Source organism: Histoplasma capsulatum, assembly GCF_000150115.1.
Source record: "Histoplasma capsulatum G186AR genomic scaffold supercont2.10, whole genome shotgun sequence".
NCBI classification, from domain to species: domain Eukaryota; kingdom Fungi; phylum Ascomycota; class Eurotiomycetes; order Onygenales; family Ajellomycetaceae; genus Histoplasma; species Histoplasma capsulatum.
Window position 1 is genome coordinate 218,065 of NW_025544810.1, and position 18,239 is coordinate 236,303.

Genomic DNA, 18,239 nt, shown 5'->3' on the forward strand with positions numbered 1-18,239 from the left:
GGAATTCGGGGGGCGCGATGAATGAAATAAGTCTGACTCTCCATAGTTCGGGCTCGTTTAGCAAAAGAGCGAGAACCAAAAAGAAACGATAATAAAAAAAAATGAAAACAAAAAAAAGGGGGGAAATAAGAACAAGTTCACCTGTTTTTAGGTGTCATAAGCCGGTTGTCTGCTTTTCCCAACAGTCATTTTTTCTGTGGCGCCTCCTAATACGCGATTGCCATGCTCTGTCTGTTTTCCCGTTTGCTTTGCTTTTCTTCTATCTTTTTGCTCTGTGCCTGCGACACCAACAGATTGAAATCAAACTGAGGTAGTCTTGCTTTTTTACACGAATCACAATACCCAAAACGCCAACAAAATCCACCCACGGCGGAACGAGAGCCTGAAAACCGGAAAACACCCTCGATTCTATGAAGGTTGGATGCCCAGCGGATGGGGTTTTGGGATGGGATGGGATGGGATGATACCATCTCCAGTCTGCAATTAGTGGCTTATCATGAGCAAGATCAGTTGTGCTTCTTATGTTATACCCTCTTTTGCTTCTTCTCAGTCGTCATTCTTGGACGTTTTCGTGAACGAAGGCTTGCTTGGATCGCGTCAGACAAGAATGGCTGAGCGTGTGGAACCGGGACTGAATGGATGGGCGGCCAGCACCCCTTTGAGTTGATAATATTAGCCGCGAATAACTAGCTGGCGGAGGACTTAATTGTATAGTAGACATCACTTAACCGGCGGGAAAAGTTAATAGATAAGTAATAATTCAGTCAATGATATCCTGCTTTCATTCTTAACTTGATGCTATCTATCACATGCTGGATAAATTACTCTAAAATTTGAGATATTCATGTGTAGGCAGTTAGGTATTCAAGGGTTGCTTGCTTTGTGTCCTAGGTCCTAGTATATACACAAGAGCAAATATAATGATAATGACGATTGAAAAAAAAACGGGGGGCGGGCGCTCCCGGCGAAGGTTTATCAATGGAAACAGCCACATATCCAAGATGAGGGAGATTCAAGATCGTTGGAAAAGGTATATATGAATGTTTAATAAACCAGAGGGAAAAAGCAAAGAAATAAAACATCTTAGGGGAGAAAGAAATGGAGAACATACGTTGAATATCAGGATGCTTAAATTTCACACGTGCGAAGCAAAAAAAAAAAAAACTCAATGCCATGAATGATAAAACAGTGATGTAAGGTAAGTAAAACAAAGAAAATAACGCAAAAATAAAATAAAACAAACGATGGAGGGGTAACAAATGAGGAAAGTGATTTGGATCTCTTAAACAAAATCAGAAAAATGGAGAGACAAAAAAGATAAAGAGCAGATAAAGAAGACACAGCAGCAGGTATTGAAAAATCAAAAGGAAAAACGGGCTACCAGCAGTTGAAGCACGATGTGTAGGTATATACATGCAGAGTATGTACAGAAGAAAAAGATGATGCACGGACTTGGTATATATGAATGTAAATCGGTAGTAGATATGCGTCAGGGGTAAGCCTACGGACAGGTAGGCATGTGACACCCGCTAGAGAGGATATACATATTTCTGGATGGGTTTTAGGTTAAAGGGAGAGGCTGGTTTATGCGGGCATAAAAATGGGTACGTCTGGCTTGTTTCTGGCTCGTGGGATATTATTTACCTGTCTTGTGTTGGAGGGAGGTGTGTTGCGGTAGGTGGGCGGGTGAAGAGCTACACCTGTCTCGATCTCTTTGCTTCTGAATGCGTTTCAATTCAGCGCAATACTAGCGTCTGTTATGATCCTGGATATCTTTTCTATCCATTTCTGCGCCTCGGTCCAATCCCCGGAATCGATCGCGTCGCGGATTGCCGGGAAGGATGTTTCGTCGTTACCTGACCATGCCTGTGGTCCAAAAATGACATGTTTGAATTGTGTTCGATTGGGGATCTAAAGAGAAAGCGAGATGGTTAGTTTTATAGTTGGTTTTCCTTCCCCGACTTTCCATCATCGGCTTGGATTGCTTCATATGAAAGAGGGACATTTTATTATATTAAATCGTAAAATTTTCTTATATATAAAAAAACTTACTCCGCCATCATTTTCCAAATCCAAGAGGTTGGTTTCGAAATAAGTCATGTGGCTATTATAGCTCATCCGCTTAATGGCCATGACATTGCTCTCATAGCCATCCGAAGACGCGACTGTTCTATTCCAACCATAGCCCCATCGATGGAATCTGGCAGCCCTTTCACGGAATGTCTTTGCAGCATCATGTAACGGCTGCATGTTTACCGCATTTGGATGGGAATTTTGGTCGATGTCACCAGATGTTTTGGCGTCCGCTCGAGCTCCTCGTGAAGATACATGTTTGGATTTGGAGTATTCCTCTAGATCAGAGACGTATTTCGTAACGGCATCGGCGTAGTTTTGTAGGTCAAAGGGGAAGATTGGATTATCAGAAAGTTCGAGAAGGAGCAGAGCCCATATCTGACCCAGGACCTTGTGATATTGAAAGCCCGGGTCGCCAACCTGGCTCATCCAGTCAAAATTGTCGTAGCAGCTGTTATAGGGATAGGGGTCACCAGTGAAGCCGAAATCTATGCTCGACATGCCTGCAATATCTTGGAAGGCAACGTAGTCACTTCCTGCACCAAGAACTTCGAGTTTGGACCCTCGTTGATCCCAGAGGGACCGCAGAGTTTGATGCGTAACTGGATCTGCGGTCCGCTTGAGGATCCGAAGGAGAACACGCTCAAAGACTGGGGACGCTGCGGCGCGGAACTTGTTACCTGAAACTGCAACATTGACATTTAGGTAGGCGAAGCCGTTTCGACGGAGCTCGTCGGCTTCCTTTTCCACATGCTCTGTGGATCCGATCAGGTTATACTCCCCCCCATCCCAACTCGCGAACTCAATAGTTCTTAATGGTCGCCAGCCGTGGGAACGTAGCAATCCGAACACCCTAGCCACCTCGAGAAGGACTGCAGTTCCGCTTCCCGGATCTGCAGCTCCAAAGCACCATGCATCGCGATGGCTGCCAACGATGATCTTTTTCTCGTTTTGCTCTATCCCTATTATCTTGCCGATAACATTGAATATGGGTTGGCGCTCCACCTCGTCTTGGATGTTGACAAGGTTGACCTTTGGCGATGATGGGTCTCCCGACCACCACTCCTTAATTTCCGGAACCCCGCCCACCCATTCCTTGGGCACTTTTTTACCATGACCTTGAAGTGCTTTTAGCAGGGGTTGGGCATCACGCCACGCGATGGGGATGCTGGGGATTTTAGGGAGTGCAGGGCTGTCATCTAGAGGTATTCTTTTCTTTTCTCCAGGCGATGACGCGAATCCCGGACTCAATACATCACCAACTACCCAAGACATCATACTCACGCCTCCTCGCTGTACCCCATCACTAGGCATGTACCGGCCGTTAGGCCACTCCGGGCCTAGAAGGAATCCATCCTGGGCAGGGTCTGAATAAATGATGCATCCAGCAGCTCCAGCCAGCTCAGCTGCTTTTACCTTCAGCGCTCTGTCTCCCTGTGTGCCGTAATATCGAACCAGAACAATGGAGCCTTCCAGTTTCACACCCATACCAGCTAACGCCTTGAAATCTTCTTGGGAACCATAGTTCGCATATATTAGAGGGCCCGTGACGTTTCCAGATTTCGAATGCCCGTGAAATACGGGATATTGCTTTCTGGGCGCACCGCTGTAGGATTGTTCTTCATCAAGTTTGGCCTCCCAAGCCAGCTCTGGTGGATCTACAATGGCGACCCTTCTTCCACCGTCCTTGGGGTAATTTAGATATACATCGAATTGTTCCATCGCAACATCATCCATGTATGCAGACCTGAATTTGTCCTCGACCCATTGGGCCAAAACATAATTCCCTTCCGTTCCGGCAACGTGAGGGAACTTTGTTATCATCTCGAGATTCTCCGCGATGTACGACTCGTTGATATGGCTCTGGACATATATCCGCACGGATTCAGGCTCATACATCTGTCCTAGGTTTATCGGGCGGGTGAAGCTGACCACGTCTGAAACTATAAGAAAGTATACAATCGTAACGACAATAAACAATCCAATCATCCTCAAGATAATGATACAATGTTGATGCTCTAACCGCGACACGACCTCCCTCAGAAACTGCGGTTTGGCGAAGCTGAACTTGGGCACATATTTCCATAGTGGTAAATGTATAGCCGACAGCGTCCTTCGGAAATGTGTAAATCGTTTCGAAAATGATGACGACGAGGAGTTTTCGTCGGGCTCTTCCACATCCATCTGCTCCAGCTCGCGCCGCAACTCTTCGGTCGAGCCACGAACAGAACTACCATTTGACGAGGGAAGGAAATCGAGGCTCGACCGTGCAGACTCTACCGTTGGGGGTTGGTAATTGCCCGGATATCTAGGCTCCTGACGCTCGCCAGCGCCGCGGCTAAGGAGACCCTGCCTTTCTGCATCGTCACTGACTTCTTCTGAGCCGAGGCGAGATTGGGAGGAGGAGGGACGGGAGGAAGTGGCTTCTTCGTAGGTAGGGATGGGGAGGAATTCGTATTTTGATTTCTCGTCGCTCATTTCTGGCTTGTAATAAGTGGTGGAAACTGGGAAGCTCCGAACGACGGAAGGCCCCTGAGTTCCCTTACAAGGCGCAGAACTTTTCTTTCGGAGGTTATATTATTTAAGGGGGTCCGGAGGAGTGCGGGATCATGATATGCTTCCTATCGTTGAAAGAGCAAAGTGCGGCATCGTCTGGGTAAAATCAACTTCAAAGACCAAATACTCACTGGAGTCAAGCCCTGGTGTTGTCGTTGCGAGGTGACAGCGGGCGAGGTCGGTTTGGTCTGGAGTCTCAGAATCCTCCGACGGTTTGAGGCCACTAGCCGCAATGGTGGAGCATCATGCTTGGCGGCTGATTGAGATGGATCACTTGGAACGAAGAACTTCTTGAATCTCCATTCATACACTACAACTACACCGTGGGCGGTGTCATGGACGATAGCCAGCCACTGGGATTGCTATTTCGAATTGTTCCTTATCTGCCTGTTCACACTTGCTGCCTCTTCCAAGTCCCTTCGGGGGAGATTAAAGCCTCTAAGAGCGCCGTTTCTGTAGGCTGAAGGCAGATGACGCTTGCCCCACTTTCAACGTCAGTTATCGATGTCTTCTTGTTGCGATTTTCCTATACAGATATAAATGCTGCCGGTTGACTTGCGATGCTAGGCTGAGGCTATTTGCATGTAAATCCGTACCGTATTTTAGTTGTTTGACTTTCGTTGTGCAGCACCATGAGTTAACAGCATAGTGTGTCGGCTAGGTCAATGAGGCTATCCGTTGTATCTTGCTGATGAGACTCATTTTTTTTCTATCCCCTCCCATTTGACTACTTTCCATTCTATCCTGGACAGAGTCGTATAGTTTGATGTCATTATGTCTTTTGTTGAGACCTTTCACACAACAGACAAGCTCACGAGGACTGGTTATGACAATACCAATATATGGCACAGCCCACATTTCCGAGATATATTTGCATATTCATGGAATTCACAGGTACATTCTTCACATTGCTTTTACGATTCCAGTTTTACCACCCGGTTGGACGCAACAATATCTCAGCTTTGTTGATAAGCTCGGCTAATGAAGAGTATCACAACCCGTGGCACGATGATTTCTCTTCCCTTTTCCTTCCTTCTCTCCCTCCCTCCCCCTCTTTTATTTTTTTTTATTTTTTTGCGGATGACTCAATTAAATCCCAAGTCAAAATGATTGATGCCACCTGGTCCCCATACGCCACAGAGCACTCAAGAATTTGAGGTCCAGTTCTGCATTGCTCAAGGCTATATATTACCCAAGTCATAACTATGTCTCAACCGAATTCGAGTATATTCCTTATCGAGTCAGGATTGACAGGAGTGGCAGAGAAATCGTACATAAAATATGTTCCCTTCCGGAGCTCCAGGATGAGCATGGCAGAGGCTGATGTCATTCAATTCCATGAGCTTCTTGGCCAACTCTTCAAATGACTTGATTACCTTTGTTTGTCCACACCTATGGATACCTTCCAAGACCCTTCTCTCACACGAAGTCAGGCGCAAGCCATACGGCGCAGCAAAATAAAAATAATGACCCCGAATGATGAAACCCACCAATTCGAAAACCGTAAATCCAATCCTCCATAATTCGAACGCAAAACCGCAAAACCGCGAGCAAAAAGAGGATTATCCCGGCTGCAGGCTGCAGCGTAAACTTCCTTGGCCCCTTGGTCCAGTTTCTTCACCCAGGTCATCTCATTTCCTATCCCTTGCAGCATGATGCAAGATATACTGACGAAGTGGGGCTTGGTACCTGAAACCGGCGTGAGCAGTGGAAGCTCTGCGCACAGTGTGGGAACTCAGCACGAGGAACGACAGTCGGAAGAGTCAATCAATGGTTTGTAGCTAGCTGTAGAAGCGGTTTGCCCATGGGAAAAGTTGTTGCCTGCTTAGGCTCCAAGATTTTTTTCTGGGAACACGGTCGAAAAGCAAAGAAAACCCACTTATCCATCGTCGCACTATCGATTTGCTTTAAGATCTTTTATTGAAGCTGCCCCTGGCGCGTGCGTGGAGGGGATTCGGGCAAAATTGGGGGGAAAATATCATAAGCGTGGACTTGTTTCTTTGACTGTCAGATTTTACGTGACAGCTTTAGTTACCGGTAAGAGTCTGATACCAGGAACCAAGTCCATGCCACCAAACACAATGATCTCGGGACGATGCGGAAGGCAAGAAGCAACAAGCCTCCAACATCTCTATCGGCCAGTACCGGCGATGGTGGAGCTTTCATCGCAGCAGGAGCAAGGGTTGAAATACAGAACCCTGCGCTCCGGTGGGCCCCAAAGCCTTCGGATGATCAGATAAGAAAAACAGGTGATTTCGAGCATAAAAATGGAGCCCAACAAGCTCAATCTTGTTGGCATTTTTCCCTGATTAGGGAATTCTCGGGGGCAAGGAGCAACGGGCTTGGAGGGTTGTATGGATGGTACGGTACGGTAAGATGGTTACTGTTTGATTGATAAGAGTGTATTGTACTGTCACCCTGCTTAGCATTCAAAACTTCCCGAGATGATATGATCGATGGGTTGAAAGTAAGCAATTATGATCTTATTCTTCATTGCTAGAATCACAGTACTGGAGCTGGAGCTGTAGCAGTGCCTTGGTAGCCTTATTACTCCCATGCGCTGCTTGTTCCCCTCTTTGCACAGCGTCAATTGGAGGGAGAGGTAATAGAGAAACGCTACGGAGCACTACTGTGGATGTCATGGATGCCAGCGAAGTCGAGGGTTGGCGTGGTGCGGCGTGGCTTGTTATGCACCAGGCTAGTAGCTCTAGCGGAAAGCATCCCAAATCCTTTTTTGCGCGTCTCTGCAACCATCCACTGCTCCACATCAGGGCTCAGACTCAGGAGAGAGAAGGGGGGGGAGTATTCAAATAAAAACAATTACTTTACGGTACGATCTGTATGTACAGAAACTGCTCTCCATAGAAAAACAACAATAGCCCAGAAAGACCGTACTTTACATCCGCCCGAAGTGCAGCGGAGCCCAGAGCCTGCAGACGGTGATTGATTGACACCTTGGCACCAACTAGTTATGTATATATCTCACCGCCATCGCCCACCTCCGCTGCCCATTCTTCCTGTGTTGTTACACTGACTCTCCCCTATCCGTATATATTCTTATTATTCGCATTGCATTCTCTTGTCCAAAAACGCTAGACCCATAGAGTTCTGCAGTGTATTGCCCATAGGGCCATAGATAGTAGACAATAGGTGTGTTGAGAACTCTCTTTTTCTGCCCCTATTATACGGCCCAGCACAATAAATTGTTCTCCTCGCTTGGCTCTCCAATGCGACTCGACCATCCAAAAGTCTCACCGCGTCCAAGCACCCACACACCCCCTGACTCCCAGACCAGAGCTCCGTTTTTTCATACCCGCTTCTAACTCAGCCCTTGTCTTTCCATATGAGAGACAGATTGCGCAAATTAGTTACGAGTGCTTGCACAACCCTAACAATATAAGAAAATACCCCCCTCCGCGTTTCCCCCGCTCCACCAAGCATCCTTCATCTCTCCTCAAAATTTTATTCTTTTTTTGTGACTCTACTCTTCACGTGCAAACATGCCATCCCGCCCTCAGAATATCGGCATCAAGGCCATTGAGATTTATTTCCCATCTCAGGTACGTCTCTACCCAGCCTGGGCAGCCACAAAATGGTGGCTGACTGAGGGGATAATTGCAGTGCGTCGACCAAGCCGAACTCGAAAAGTTCGATGGAGTAAGTCAGGGTAAATACACCATCGGCCTTGGCCAGACGAAGATGAGCTTCTGCGATGATAGGGAAGGTATGAACAAAAGAAAAATCCCCGTCACATAGGCATGCACACAGCTGTGTTGAGCCTTTTTTTTTTTTTTTTTTTTTTTTTTTTTTTGCTGAGAAATTTTGCAAAACAATAGACATCTACTCTATGTGCCTTACCACCCTCTCTTCCCTCCTCCGCAAGTATTCCATTGACCCCAAGTCAATTGGTAGACTTGAGGTCGGCACAGAAACCATCCTCGATAAATCCAAGTCCGTCAAATCGGTATTGATGCAGCTGTTCGCGGAATCGGGAAACACAAACGTCGAGGGCGTGGACACGGTGAACGCGTGCTACGGGGGAACCAATGCGATTTTCAACTCGGTAAATTGGGTGGAATCATCCGCGTGGGATGGCAGAAACGCCATTGTGGTTACTGGCGATATCGCCCTGTATAAGAAGGGGGCTGCTCGCCCAACTGGTGGCGCTGGCTGCATTGCCATGCTTATCGGGCCCGATGCGCCTATCGTCTTCGAGCCCGGTCTCCGCGGTTCCCACATCACCCACGAATACGATTTCTACAAGCCAGACCTCACCAGCGAATACCCTTACGTCGACGGCCACTACTCAATCAAATGCTACACACAGGCCGTTGACGCCTGCTACAAGGCCTACAATGCCAAGGAGAAATTCTTGCAAGCCAGGGCACAGCAAAATGGTAGCGCTAATACAACCGCCGTAAACGGCAGCACCGCCAGCAACGGCGAATCCACCTCCAACACCAAGACCCCCCTGGACCGCTTCGACCACGTGGTCTTCCACGCACCGACCTGCAAGCTCGTCGCCAAGTCCTACGCCCGCCTGTTGTACAACGACTACCTCGCTGACCCAGCCCACCCGGCCTTCGCGGAGGTCCCCGCCGAGCTTCGAGATCTGGACTATGAAGCCTCCCTCAGCGACCGGGCCATCGAGAAGGCCTTCATGGCGTTGGCGAAGAAGCGCTTCAACGAGCGCGTGCAACCCTCCATCGAGGTGGCGACGATGTGCGGGAACATGTACTGCGCAAGCGTCTACGGAGGTTTGGTCAGTTTATTGACGAACGCGTCGTTCGAGAACGCGGCGCAGCACCAGAAGCGGATTGGGGTCTTCAGCTATGGCAGCGGGCTTGCGAGCTCCATCTTCAGCGTGAAGGTTGTGGGCGATATTTCGGGGATTGTGGAGAAGATTGATCTGAAGAAACGCCTTGCGGCGAGGAGGACTGTTGCGCCGGAGGTCTACGACGAGGTACGCGATGCAATCCGAATTCTTTCCCCATACATTCTCCCTTTCCTCTCAGTGTTTCTTAACAACTACTACTGCAAGCTTTTAAAATAACACTCTAACCAAATCACATTTTGCTTTTAGATGTGTGTCCTACGCGAACATGCTCATCTCAAGAAAAACTTCACACCCGCCGGAAACATCGACACCATCACACCCGGAACCTACTACCTGGTCAAGGTGGATGATATGTTCCGACGAGAGTACCAGATCAAGGCATAGGTAGCATCACCATCCCGCAGATACCCAACATACCTACATCCCCTACGGTATTATTATCATGACATGTTAAAGGGAGGTGGGGGAGGGGTAGCTCGGTTTCAGAACCCAACAGAGGATTCTTTATTATATAGCTTCTCTTTCTCTCTTTCTCCTCTAATATATTTTTTCGTTAATTTATTAATTCATTTTCTTTCTTAATTCACTTTCTTTTGCTCCTTTTTCATTTTTTTCATTTTTTTTTTTTTTTTTTTCATTTGGGGCACCATGTCATACATAACACTTCATTTATTTTATCCCCCTCCAACTCAACGGCAAGGAGAGGGAAAAGGGGGTTCTGAGAGGTTGCAGATATATAGACATGAAGATGATTGAAGAAGAGGTTGAAGAGGTTGAAGATTTGGGGAATAACAAGAGGGAGAGGGGGTGTTGAAATCGCATCTTGCTCGCACTTGCGCAACTATTGTTTTTTTTTTTCAATGTGGTGTATTCATTTGAGTTCTCTCAAGAAAATCCCAAGATAACTTATCTGGTTTTCTTTCTCTTCTCGTCCTCTCTTTCTTTCTCTTCCCTCTTTGCCTCCTTCATTTTATAGAGGGGATTTGGTTGATTGATGAATCGGGATCCATGATAGAGAATACTATAGAAAAGAGTAACATTCGTTCCAAAAAAAAAAAATTTTTCCCTCAATGTGATTTCTGCACACAATGTCGGTAGATTTTCTTCCCCTCGTCGCGTAGAAGACGTAGGGGGAAATCGACATTGAGATCTGTGATGGATGTGTGTTCTTGCTTCGTCGACTCTGATCCCGAGTAGGCATTTCCATTCGTCTCTGTTCCTGAGGGCTCCATCGTGTCTCTTGAATTTCCTAGCTTCCGCGCAGAGGTGACTCACGCGCCCCCCTTTGACCGCTCCTTGGGGTGGCGGGATGAATTGAATGTCCAGACTGGAAAATATTTTTCTCTCCCTGGAACCAAGCCCACCGTTGCTTGTCATATTCGATCCCAACAGAATCCTGAAACGAGTTTCAGGATGCTGTTCAGTAACCGCCTTGGGCGCAATGGGACTTCATTGATCATGGGCGAATGCTCCATGTTGATACGCGCACAGCAGCGTGTTAGCAGAAAACGAAAGCTTCTTTTCTCTCGCTTTTGCCCTGCTTGCACAGGGTATGAGTCACTGATAGTTGATCCAGGAGTTCAGCAGAGATGAAACATGTTTTTAGAACAGGTGTAAGCAGCAGCGTGAACCAATAGAACTGGCTGACGCGCTGGAAATGCTGCCAACGTGCAACAGCAATGGAACGGTGAGAGAAGTAAAAAAGGGCGCCAGCGGCCCTAGTTAGCTCAAGTCGCGTCAGGGTCAGGATTGCCCATCGCGCGCGCGAGCGAGATAGTCGTGTGAACCCAGCCAGGAAGATACTGAGATATGTTTCATGTTTCGTTTCAAGTGTTGACCGCCCGAACAGGCAGGTTAGGGCTAGGGCTGGGATGAATCACGCGTTTGAGCCTCACTCCGCTGGCGCTGGCCAACCACCATCGTCAACGCCGTGATCTGGAGCAAACGCGCTGTTGTTGACCCGGTTGGGCCCTTGAGGTCTTGGGGCGTCTTTGGGGGATCCGGTAGCGCCGGCCCACAGCCAGAGCACAGTTGGTGGCACTCACAGACCAGTCAGCGTGCTTGCCGCTGTGATATCGCTCTCTTTGTCGCTCGGCCGTGCAGCAGAGCGGGCAATCATCACGACAGTGGGCCAACGCTGGCCCCCCCGGCACCGAGTGATTGGAATCCCCTCTGAGGGCGCCAACTGGGACTGCAGAAACGACCCCCATTTTGCAGTTCGTTGCCAGTGTTTGGGCACACCGGGCATCTCACTACCCAATGGGCAGGGCCGTCCACCACCACCGCTGCTCTTCCCACCCCACTCGAAATAGAACAAGGGCGAAATCTCCCACTTTCTCTGGTGATTTTTCACCCGGCTTTGATTCAGTCTGTTCTGTGCCCTTTCTGTCCCAGTTTTGTTTGTCGCCAGCTCTGTGCTGGCGCTTGGAGATTACTCCAGTCTCAACAACCGCCGTGTGCCGGAAATAGATCCCCAGAGCTCTTGCAAGATGCTGCCAAATATAACACTTCCCTCAATAATAATTCACAATTCAGCGACTATGCAGCTCATAATAGCTGTCGTGATCAACCTGATACACAAAGCTTGTCCCTTTTGCCCCTCCCTTCGCGTTACGCCATCCCCATCCCCATTGCCCTTACCGCCCCGCCCTCCAATCCCCTTCCCCCTTCGCGTCCTTGTTCCTCAGTATCGCGCGAGCTCTCCCCACTGGCATTGTCGAAAAAGAAACCATGCCATTCCCAAACAAACCCCTTAGGCGCGATGTGATGGATCTCGGAATGTTTTATTTTATTTTTATCTTCTGCTTTAGTATCGTGTTTCCTATTATGGATTATTTGTCGCCATGTAGCTTTGTTTCATGTTGCTCCATCTAGATTGCATCGGTGCGATACGATGGATGCGTCTACTCCTTTGTCGCGACACGTCTGTTTGAGAGAGGATTTAATACCCAGCTCGATCCTCTCTCAAACCCTCTTCAGAAATATTCAATCAGTCATTCAATGATCAATCAATCAATCAATCTTCTTGTCTCAATTATCTTGTGCCTGACATTTGTTCTAGCTGCTTATTGGCCTCCCCCCTTCCTCCTACCTATCTCATCCCTACTATATCATTTCCGAATGTGTTCCTCAAATTAAATATACACCAATTCAAAACTTGAGCTCTTTGCCTGTTTCGTCTTTGCTAGCAAAGACATCCTTTTTTTGGAAATTTTGTTTTGCTGAAGAGCAAATAGGTTTTGGTGAATTTTCGATATCAATTTGCTCCCCTTTTTTTTGTATGTTGACCCCCACCACCACAAACCCGCCCGCAAAAAAAAAAAAAGACTTTGCTATACCTTTGGACTTGACCCCTGACGCAATGGCGCAGAAACAATGTCTTCGGAATTATATTACTACAGGCCATCAACGCCTCCCGCCATGATGGCTACCAGCCATTTTAATGGTCGATATAATATGCATGTCCGAGCAGACTCGAGTTCCTCAAATAACTCATCTCCAGACTCTGCCGTCACCAATCTCACTACCCCAAATTTGTCACCAGTCATCCGCCAGCATGGGCCAGCTCTTCTACCAAAGATCAGACCTCAGGACCTTATAGTTGAGCCTGTCTCCTCTAGCGGGCCTATTCGTCACCGCAAGGGCCAGTCAACCATCCGCAAACCCACCGTGTACACACCTTACCCAGCTAGTCGATCTCAGATGCGTGGGTCTTTGACCTCACCAATCGATTGCTCCCTTATCTCGCCGATTTCAACTTCTTCTATGCTGGGCCATCGCGCCCCTTCAACTCTCTCTTCACCAGTAACTTTAACTCCATCTCATACAAGGCTTGCACGTGGACATTCCCGTTCAACGTCTATCAACAGCATCGACGAGGCAACTTTGGCCCGCTATGGATACCCAACCTACCGACAGTACCCAAGATACATGACCCAATGCAGCCCTACAACTCCAGTTTCGGCTACATCCTTTTTATTCCCATCTTATCCACCACCTAGTGAACCAGTCACCCCTCACCCACAGCCCTCTCCACCTCTTCAGCCTGTCTATTCTTACGTCGAAGCTCCAATTACAACCTTAGCTCCACCTATCCATGCTCCCTCCGTCACTACTCCCCCTTACTCAGAATCGGATGATCTGGAACTTTCAACTACTCTTCTCAAATACCTAACAGAACCAACCCAGGCCATCAACCTCGTGCAGCATGTAAGAGTGCCCGTGGGCCGTGGGCAGCAGCAGCATTTCTGGTGGGACATCCGAAATCTGCGAAGCTGGTCCAGCTTCTCTCTTTCCACAATCCACTCAATCCCAAAACTTACCGCTCTCCTCACCACGCAAGTCTCCCAAGATTGCCATCCCATATCAACTGTGACCTCATCGCGTCTCTCCCCGAGCTCTGAGGGCGCTCTCGCCGAGCTAGTCCGCGACATCTACGCTCCCCGCGTAAACGCCGCTATCCAAACCTCCATCGGCAAGGGGCTGATCCTCAAACCAACAACGGAGGCCTTTCTCACAGGAAACCGCACCAACAGCGGGCCCCATTTCATCGCCAACTATGCCACAGATACCGAACTCACAGCCTCCGGCAACCAGCGCGGCCGCCTCGTCGGCCTCGTCAAGAGCTTCAACTGCTGGAACAGCGGCATGCGCCAGGAACCACCACACAAGCGCGTCGAATACCTCAACGGCCTCGCGCACCTCCAACGCTGCATGCGCGAGCACTCCTGCCGCTACGGCTTCATCATGACGGAAATCGAACTCGTCTGCGTCCGTGCAGGCTACGACGATGTCACCGACACGCCCTACTTCGGCTACCTGCAGGTGGCCCCACCAATAATGACGAACCTCTCGTCGGAGTCTTATTCCCCACCCCCGCAACACCAACCACGACACCACTCCCACTCTCGCTCCCACCGATCCTCTTCCGCCCAATCATCCGATTATTCCCCCACCCCCTCCCGCTCTCCCTCCCCACCTTCCTCCTTCATACCACAATCATCAACCTCAACCCCACTCACCGCAACCCTGGCCCTTTACTACCTGGTCCTCCTCTCCAAGGCCGAGGCCCTCCCCACCCAGCCCCGCGGCTACCTCAACGTCGGCGGCCAGGGCACCCTCACGCGCCAACACATCCTGCCGGAGGGGAAAGACAAATGGATCCCCGAGCCGCAGACGGGGGAGAAGCGCGATGCAAAGAGGGTCCGCGGGTGGGTGTGGCCGCAGGATCCGTGGCATAGGCGCGAGGGGGTAGCCTCGGGGAGTCGGGCGAAGGCGCATCAGCAGAATCAGCAGCTAAATGGAAGTGGGAAGGTGGCGGGGAAGGGGAAAAAGTGGCATAAGTAATGAATGTGATGTGTTCAATGAGTGACGATGGATGAGGGATGATATTTTCTTAGTTTTTAATTTTTAATGTTTCTTTCTACGTTGACGATTTTTCTTTTTCTTTTTCTTTTTTTTTTTTTTTTTGGTCTTGGGCTTTTTTTCGGGGGTGTTTTTGTTTAACGCTCAATTAATGAGGCTGTCCTTGGAATTTTGGGATCAGGAGGTGTTTTGTTTCTCCTCTTTTTTCTTTCCTTTTTTCTTTTCTACGTACATATTGAGGACTCCTTTTTGGCGTGGGTTTGAAGTGACTCTTGTTATTTTATTTTATATATTTACTTTATTCTACCCTTGTTTTTGGAATATTTTCCTGTTATTCTCTTTTCCTCCCGTATGAAAGATACCTTTTTTTATACATTCCTCATACACTTTCAACATCATCACAAGCGAATTGTGATATGTGTGATATATATCATTATTTCATTTGTATAGTAATGTTACCTCTTCTTCCTCTTCTTGTACTATTATTGCATTACTATCGATGTTATTGCCTCTCTATTTAACTTACATTGCGCACATATTCTTCTGCAAATCTTCAATTCCTTAGATCCATACAATTATACCCTACATAGACTCTCGCCTTTGTTCTACTGTCGTGTTTCATTACCCTCATCTATATTTCCACATTCCACATCCATATCTGTACATAGTGCTGGATTCATAACGCCAAAAGGAGGTCTTGTTACGTATTACCCCATTCTCCAAACTCGGCAGAGCAAGCTTGGAACAAACGTGGGTTGACCGGTCGATCATCCGCCCATATTTTTAACTCTGCAGCTCCTTTTAGCTCCGGGGAAACCATAGCAAAATGCAAAGTAGATCGTAGTGATAGCTCTCTGCATTATCGATCTCCTTTACGCGCTGTCCACTGCCAAATGCCGCTGATGATGTTTGTTGGCGTCAATCTGTATGAGCGCTTAGGTTGAGCCGATCAATATTGTTGTGCTATTTATACCTCGGCAGGACAAACATCATTGGCTGGATATGTCCTCCAATCACAGCACGGCGATTAGTTAACTGCCTGGCTTACCTCAGCATGTTGACCCGCATCGCATCCAGAAAGCACTTCCAAGGCTGAACTGAACCTCCACATTTCTAACAGGGTGACATCCGTCGATACGATCTCCGCTTAATTCGCTGCTACGGTGGGCAAATAAGAATGGCGGCAATAGTGTTGCCTGCGCTGTTATTAGTTCAACTTCGGGCTGCACTGATCGCTCCCTCAATCACTTACATCACTTACCCCGCAAACTGAGGGATTGCATGTTTGTGAGAGGCCATGGCCACATTTCATTTGAGAATAAAAGAAAAACACTGGTTGCTGCCTTGAGGGTCATTCGCTAACTTCTTCTTCACTCACTGCTCGTTAATCACGCCTCCCAAGGGTAACCTCCGTTCAAAAGGTCTTATATACAAGTAGATATCTAGCCTTCCAACCTCGCGCGCCATTTCACTCTTGCCTAGAATTCTTCGCCCATCAACCACCTGCCATGGCTACATCCAAAAACGCCGCGGCAAGGCCGCCCAAATTCCTAGTAATTGGAGCCGGGTCTCGAGGACACGCCTACGCTCGCGCTGTCACAAACGCAACCAACGGTGTCATCCATGCGGTAGCCGAGGTGGATGCCTTTAAGCGCAGGGAGTTTGGGAAGAGATACATCTGGGGTAGCGGTTCACCAGCGGAAGGTCAGGAGTTTGCGGACTGGAAGGAATGGCTGCAGTGGGAGAAATCACGGCGGGAGACCGTGTGGAGCGGGGACGGGGAGCAGGCCACGGGTGTGGATGGGGTGTTCATCTGCACCCTGGACGAAATGCATGTGGAGATCCTGCTCGCCATTGCGCCTCTGAACCTGCACATGCTCTGCGAAAAGCCCCTGGCTACATCTCTACAGGACTGTCTAGCCATCTCCCGCGCACTTAAGGAGAACAAATGTCTCGAGTCTAGAATCTTCTCCATAGGCCATGTCTTACGATATAGCCCACACAACACGATTCTGCGCAAGTTACTGCTGGAAGATAGGGTTGTGGGTGAGGTCCTTTCTTTGGAACACACAGAGCCGGTTGGTTGGTATCATTTCTCCCACAGCTTCGTACGGGGTAACTGGCGCCGCGAAACCGCCAATGGCGACGGGAGCTTGCTCACAAAATGTTCTCACGACATCGACTTTATCCTCTGGCTCCTTTGCTACCCACCCCCGGGAGCGACTTATGGTTACCCATACCACTCCCCACAATCAATCACTTCCTTGGGCTCTCTCACCCAATTCCGCCAATCGCGCAAACCCGTCGCCGCCGGCAACGCAACAAATTGCCTCTCCTGTCCCGCAGAGAAAGACTGCATCTACAGCGCCCTCAAGATCTACAAAGACCGCTTCCTCTCCAAGGGACGTACTGGCTGGCCCATTAAAATTGTCTGCCCAGATATCGAAGATACGTTCAAGACATACGGCATGGCCGCAGCGGAGTCGTTACTCCTGAAAACCCTCGCAGAAGACTACGACAAGGCCACGACGCCGGACACTACCGTCGCCGCACGCCCCTGGTTCGGCCGCTGTGTGTATGAAGCCGACAACAATGTCCTCGAGGACCAAGTTGTCACCCTTTCCTGGGTCGATGATCCGCTGCCCGAGACCACCGCCAGCAGTACTGGCGGCATGGATATGCATGCACGCCTGCACGGTCGTGGTGCCAAGACCGCCACCCTCCACATGATTTCGACGACAGAATCGCAATGCGAGCGCCGCGGACGCGTCTACGGCACCCTCGGCGAGTTGAGCTATGACGGCAAAACCATAACCAGCTACAATTTCGGCAGCGGGGAGACGACTGTCGTTACAGTCCCTGAGGTGCCTCCTGAGGAGACGGAGGCGCATGGGGGCGGGGATTATGGGCTTACGAGGGCGTTTGTGAAGGCTGTGGAAGCGGTGGACAGTTTGGGGTGGGAGGTCGGGAAGGCGCAGAGGGAGATTATTGGGTGTACGTTTGATGAGGCGTTGAGGAGCCATGCGACTGTGTTTGCGGCGGAGGAGGCGAGGAGGAATGGGAAGGTTGTGGGGTGGAGGGAGTGGTGGGATGCAAAACGGGGGGAGATAGGCATGTAGATGAGAGGGGGAAATTAAGCCGGGGCAAGGAGGAAGCTTTGGTTCTTTATAGGGCCCTCTTTGTTCTGTTCTATGGATCCATTGTTGCGTATCATCCTCACCTGCGATGTGAGAGCTTAGGGTTAATTCTACATTTTTTCCCCGGATTTTTCGCTCATAGGCTGATGCAAAATAGCAAATAATATCTTTCCTCCCTTGTCCTCTCTTCATATCTTCGGGTTTACTCGTACACGTCGGGCTTTTTCCGTTGCTAATTGATGTGGAAGAAATATGAATATCAAGATAGGGGT

The 18,239-nt window shown here is 48.9% G+C and overlaps 5 protein-coding genes across 5 annotated transcripts; 4 read left to right on the plus strand and 1 right to left on the minus strand.

Moving 5' to 3' along the window:
• Positions 1 to 1,461: 1,461 nt before the first annotated feature.
• HCBG_06724 (glutamate carboxypeptidase) lies at positions 1,462 to 4,551 on the minus strand (the record flags this gene model as incomplete). Its single annotated transcript, XM_045433773.1, has 2 exons — positions 1,462 to 1,911; positions 2,053 to 4,551. The coding sequence occupies 2 exons, from the start codon at positions 4,549 to 4,551 to the stop codon at positions 1,732 to 1,734; spliced, it is 2,679 nt and encodes an 892-aa protein (XP_045285254.1).
• Positions 4,552 to 6,281: 1,730 nt separating this feature from the next.
• Positions 6,282 to 7,443, plus strand: HCBG_06725 (uncharacterized protein; the record flags this gene model as incomplete). The annotated part of the gene is made up of 3 exons (XM_045433774.1): positions 6,282 to 6,402; positions 6,693 to 7,000; positions 7,138 to 7,443. 3 exons carry the CDS (start codon positions 6,282 to 6,284, stop codon positions 7,441 to 7,443), a joined length of 735 nt encoding a protein of 244 aa, XP_045285255.1.
• Positions 7,444 to 7,884: 441 nt separating this feature from the next.
• Positions 7,885 to 10,051, plus strand: HCBG_06726 (hydroxymethylglutaryl-CoA synthase; the record flags this gene model as incomplete). Its single annotated transcript, XM_045433775.1, has 4 exons — positions 7,885 to 8,189; positions 8,251 to 8,353; positions 8,466 to 9,592; positions 9,713 to 10,051. The coding sequence occupies 4 exons, from the start codon at positions 8,130 to 8,132 to the stop codon at positions 9,848 to 9,850; spliced, it is 1,428 nt and encodes a 475-aa protein (XP_045285256.1).
• A 2,790-nt stretch (positions 10,052 to 12,841) lies between these two features.
• Positions 12,842 to 14,812, plus strand: HCBG_06727 (uncharacterized protein; the record flags this gene model as incomplete). Its single annotated transcript, XM_045433776.1, has 1 exon — positions 12,842 to 14,812. One exon carries the CDS (start codon positions 12,842 to 12,844, stop codon positions 14,810 to 14,812), a length of 1,971 nt encoding a protein of 656 aa, XP_045285257.1.
• Positions 14,813 to 16,338: 1,526 nt separating this feature from the next.
• Positions 16,339 to 18,147, plus strand: HCBG_06728 (streptomycin biosynthesis protein StrI; the record flags this gene model as incomplete). The annotated part of the gene is made up of 1 exon (XM_045433777.1): positions 16,339 to 18,147. One exon carries the CDS (start codon positions 16,339 to 16,341, stop codon positions 17,947 to 17,949), a length of 1,611 nt encoding a protein of 536 aa, XP_045285258.1.
• Between the last annotated feature and the right edge of the window lie 92 nt (positions 18,148 to 18,239).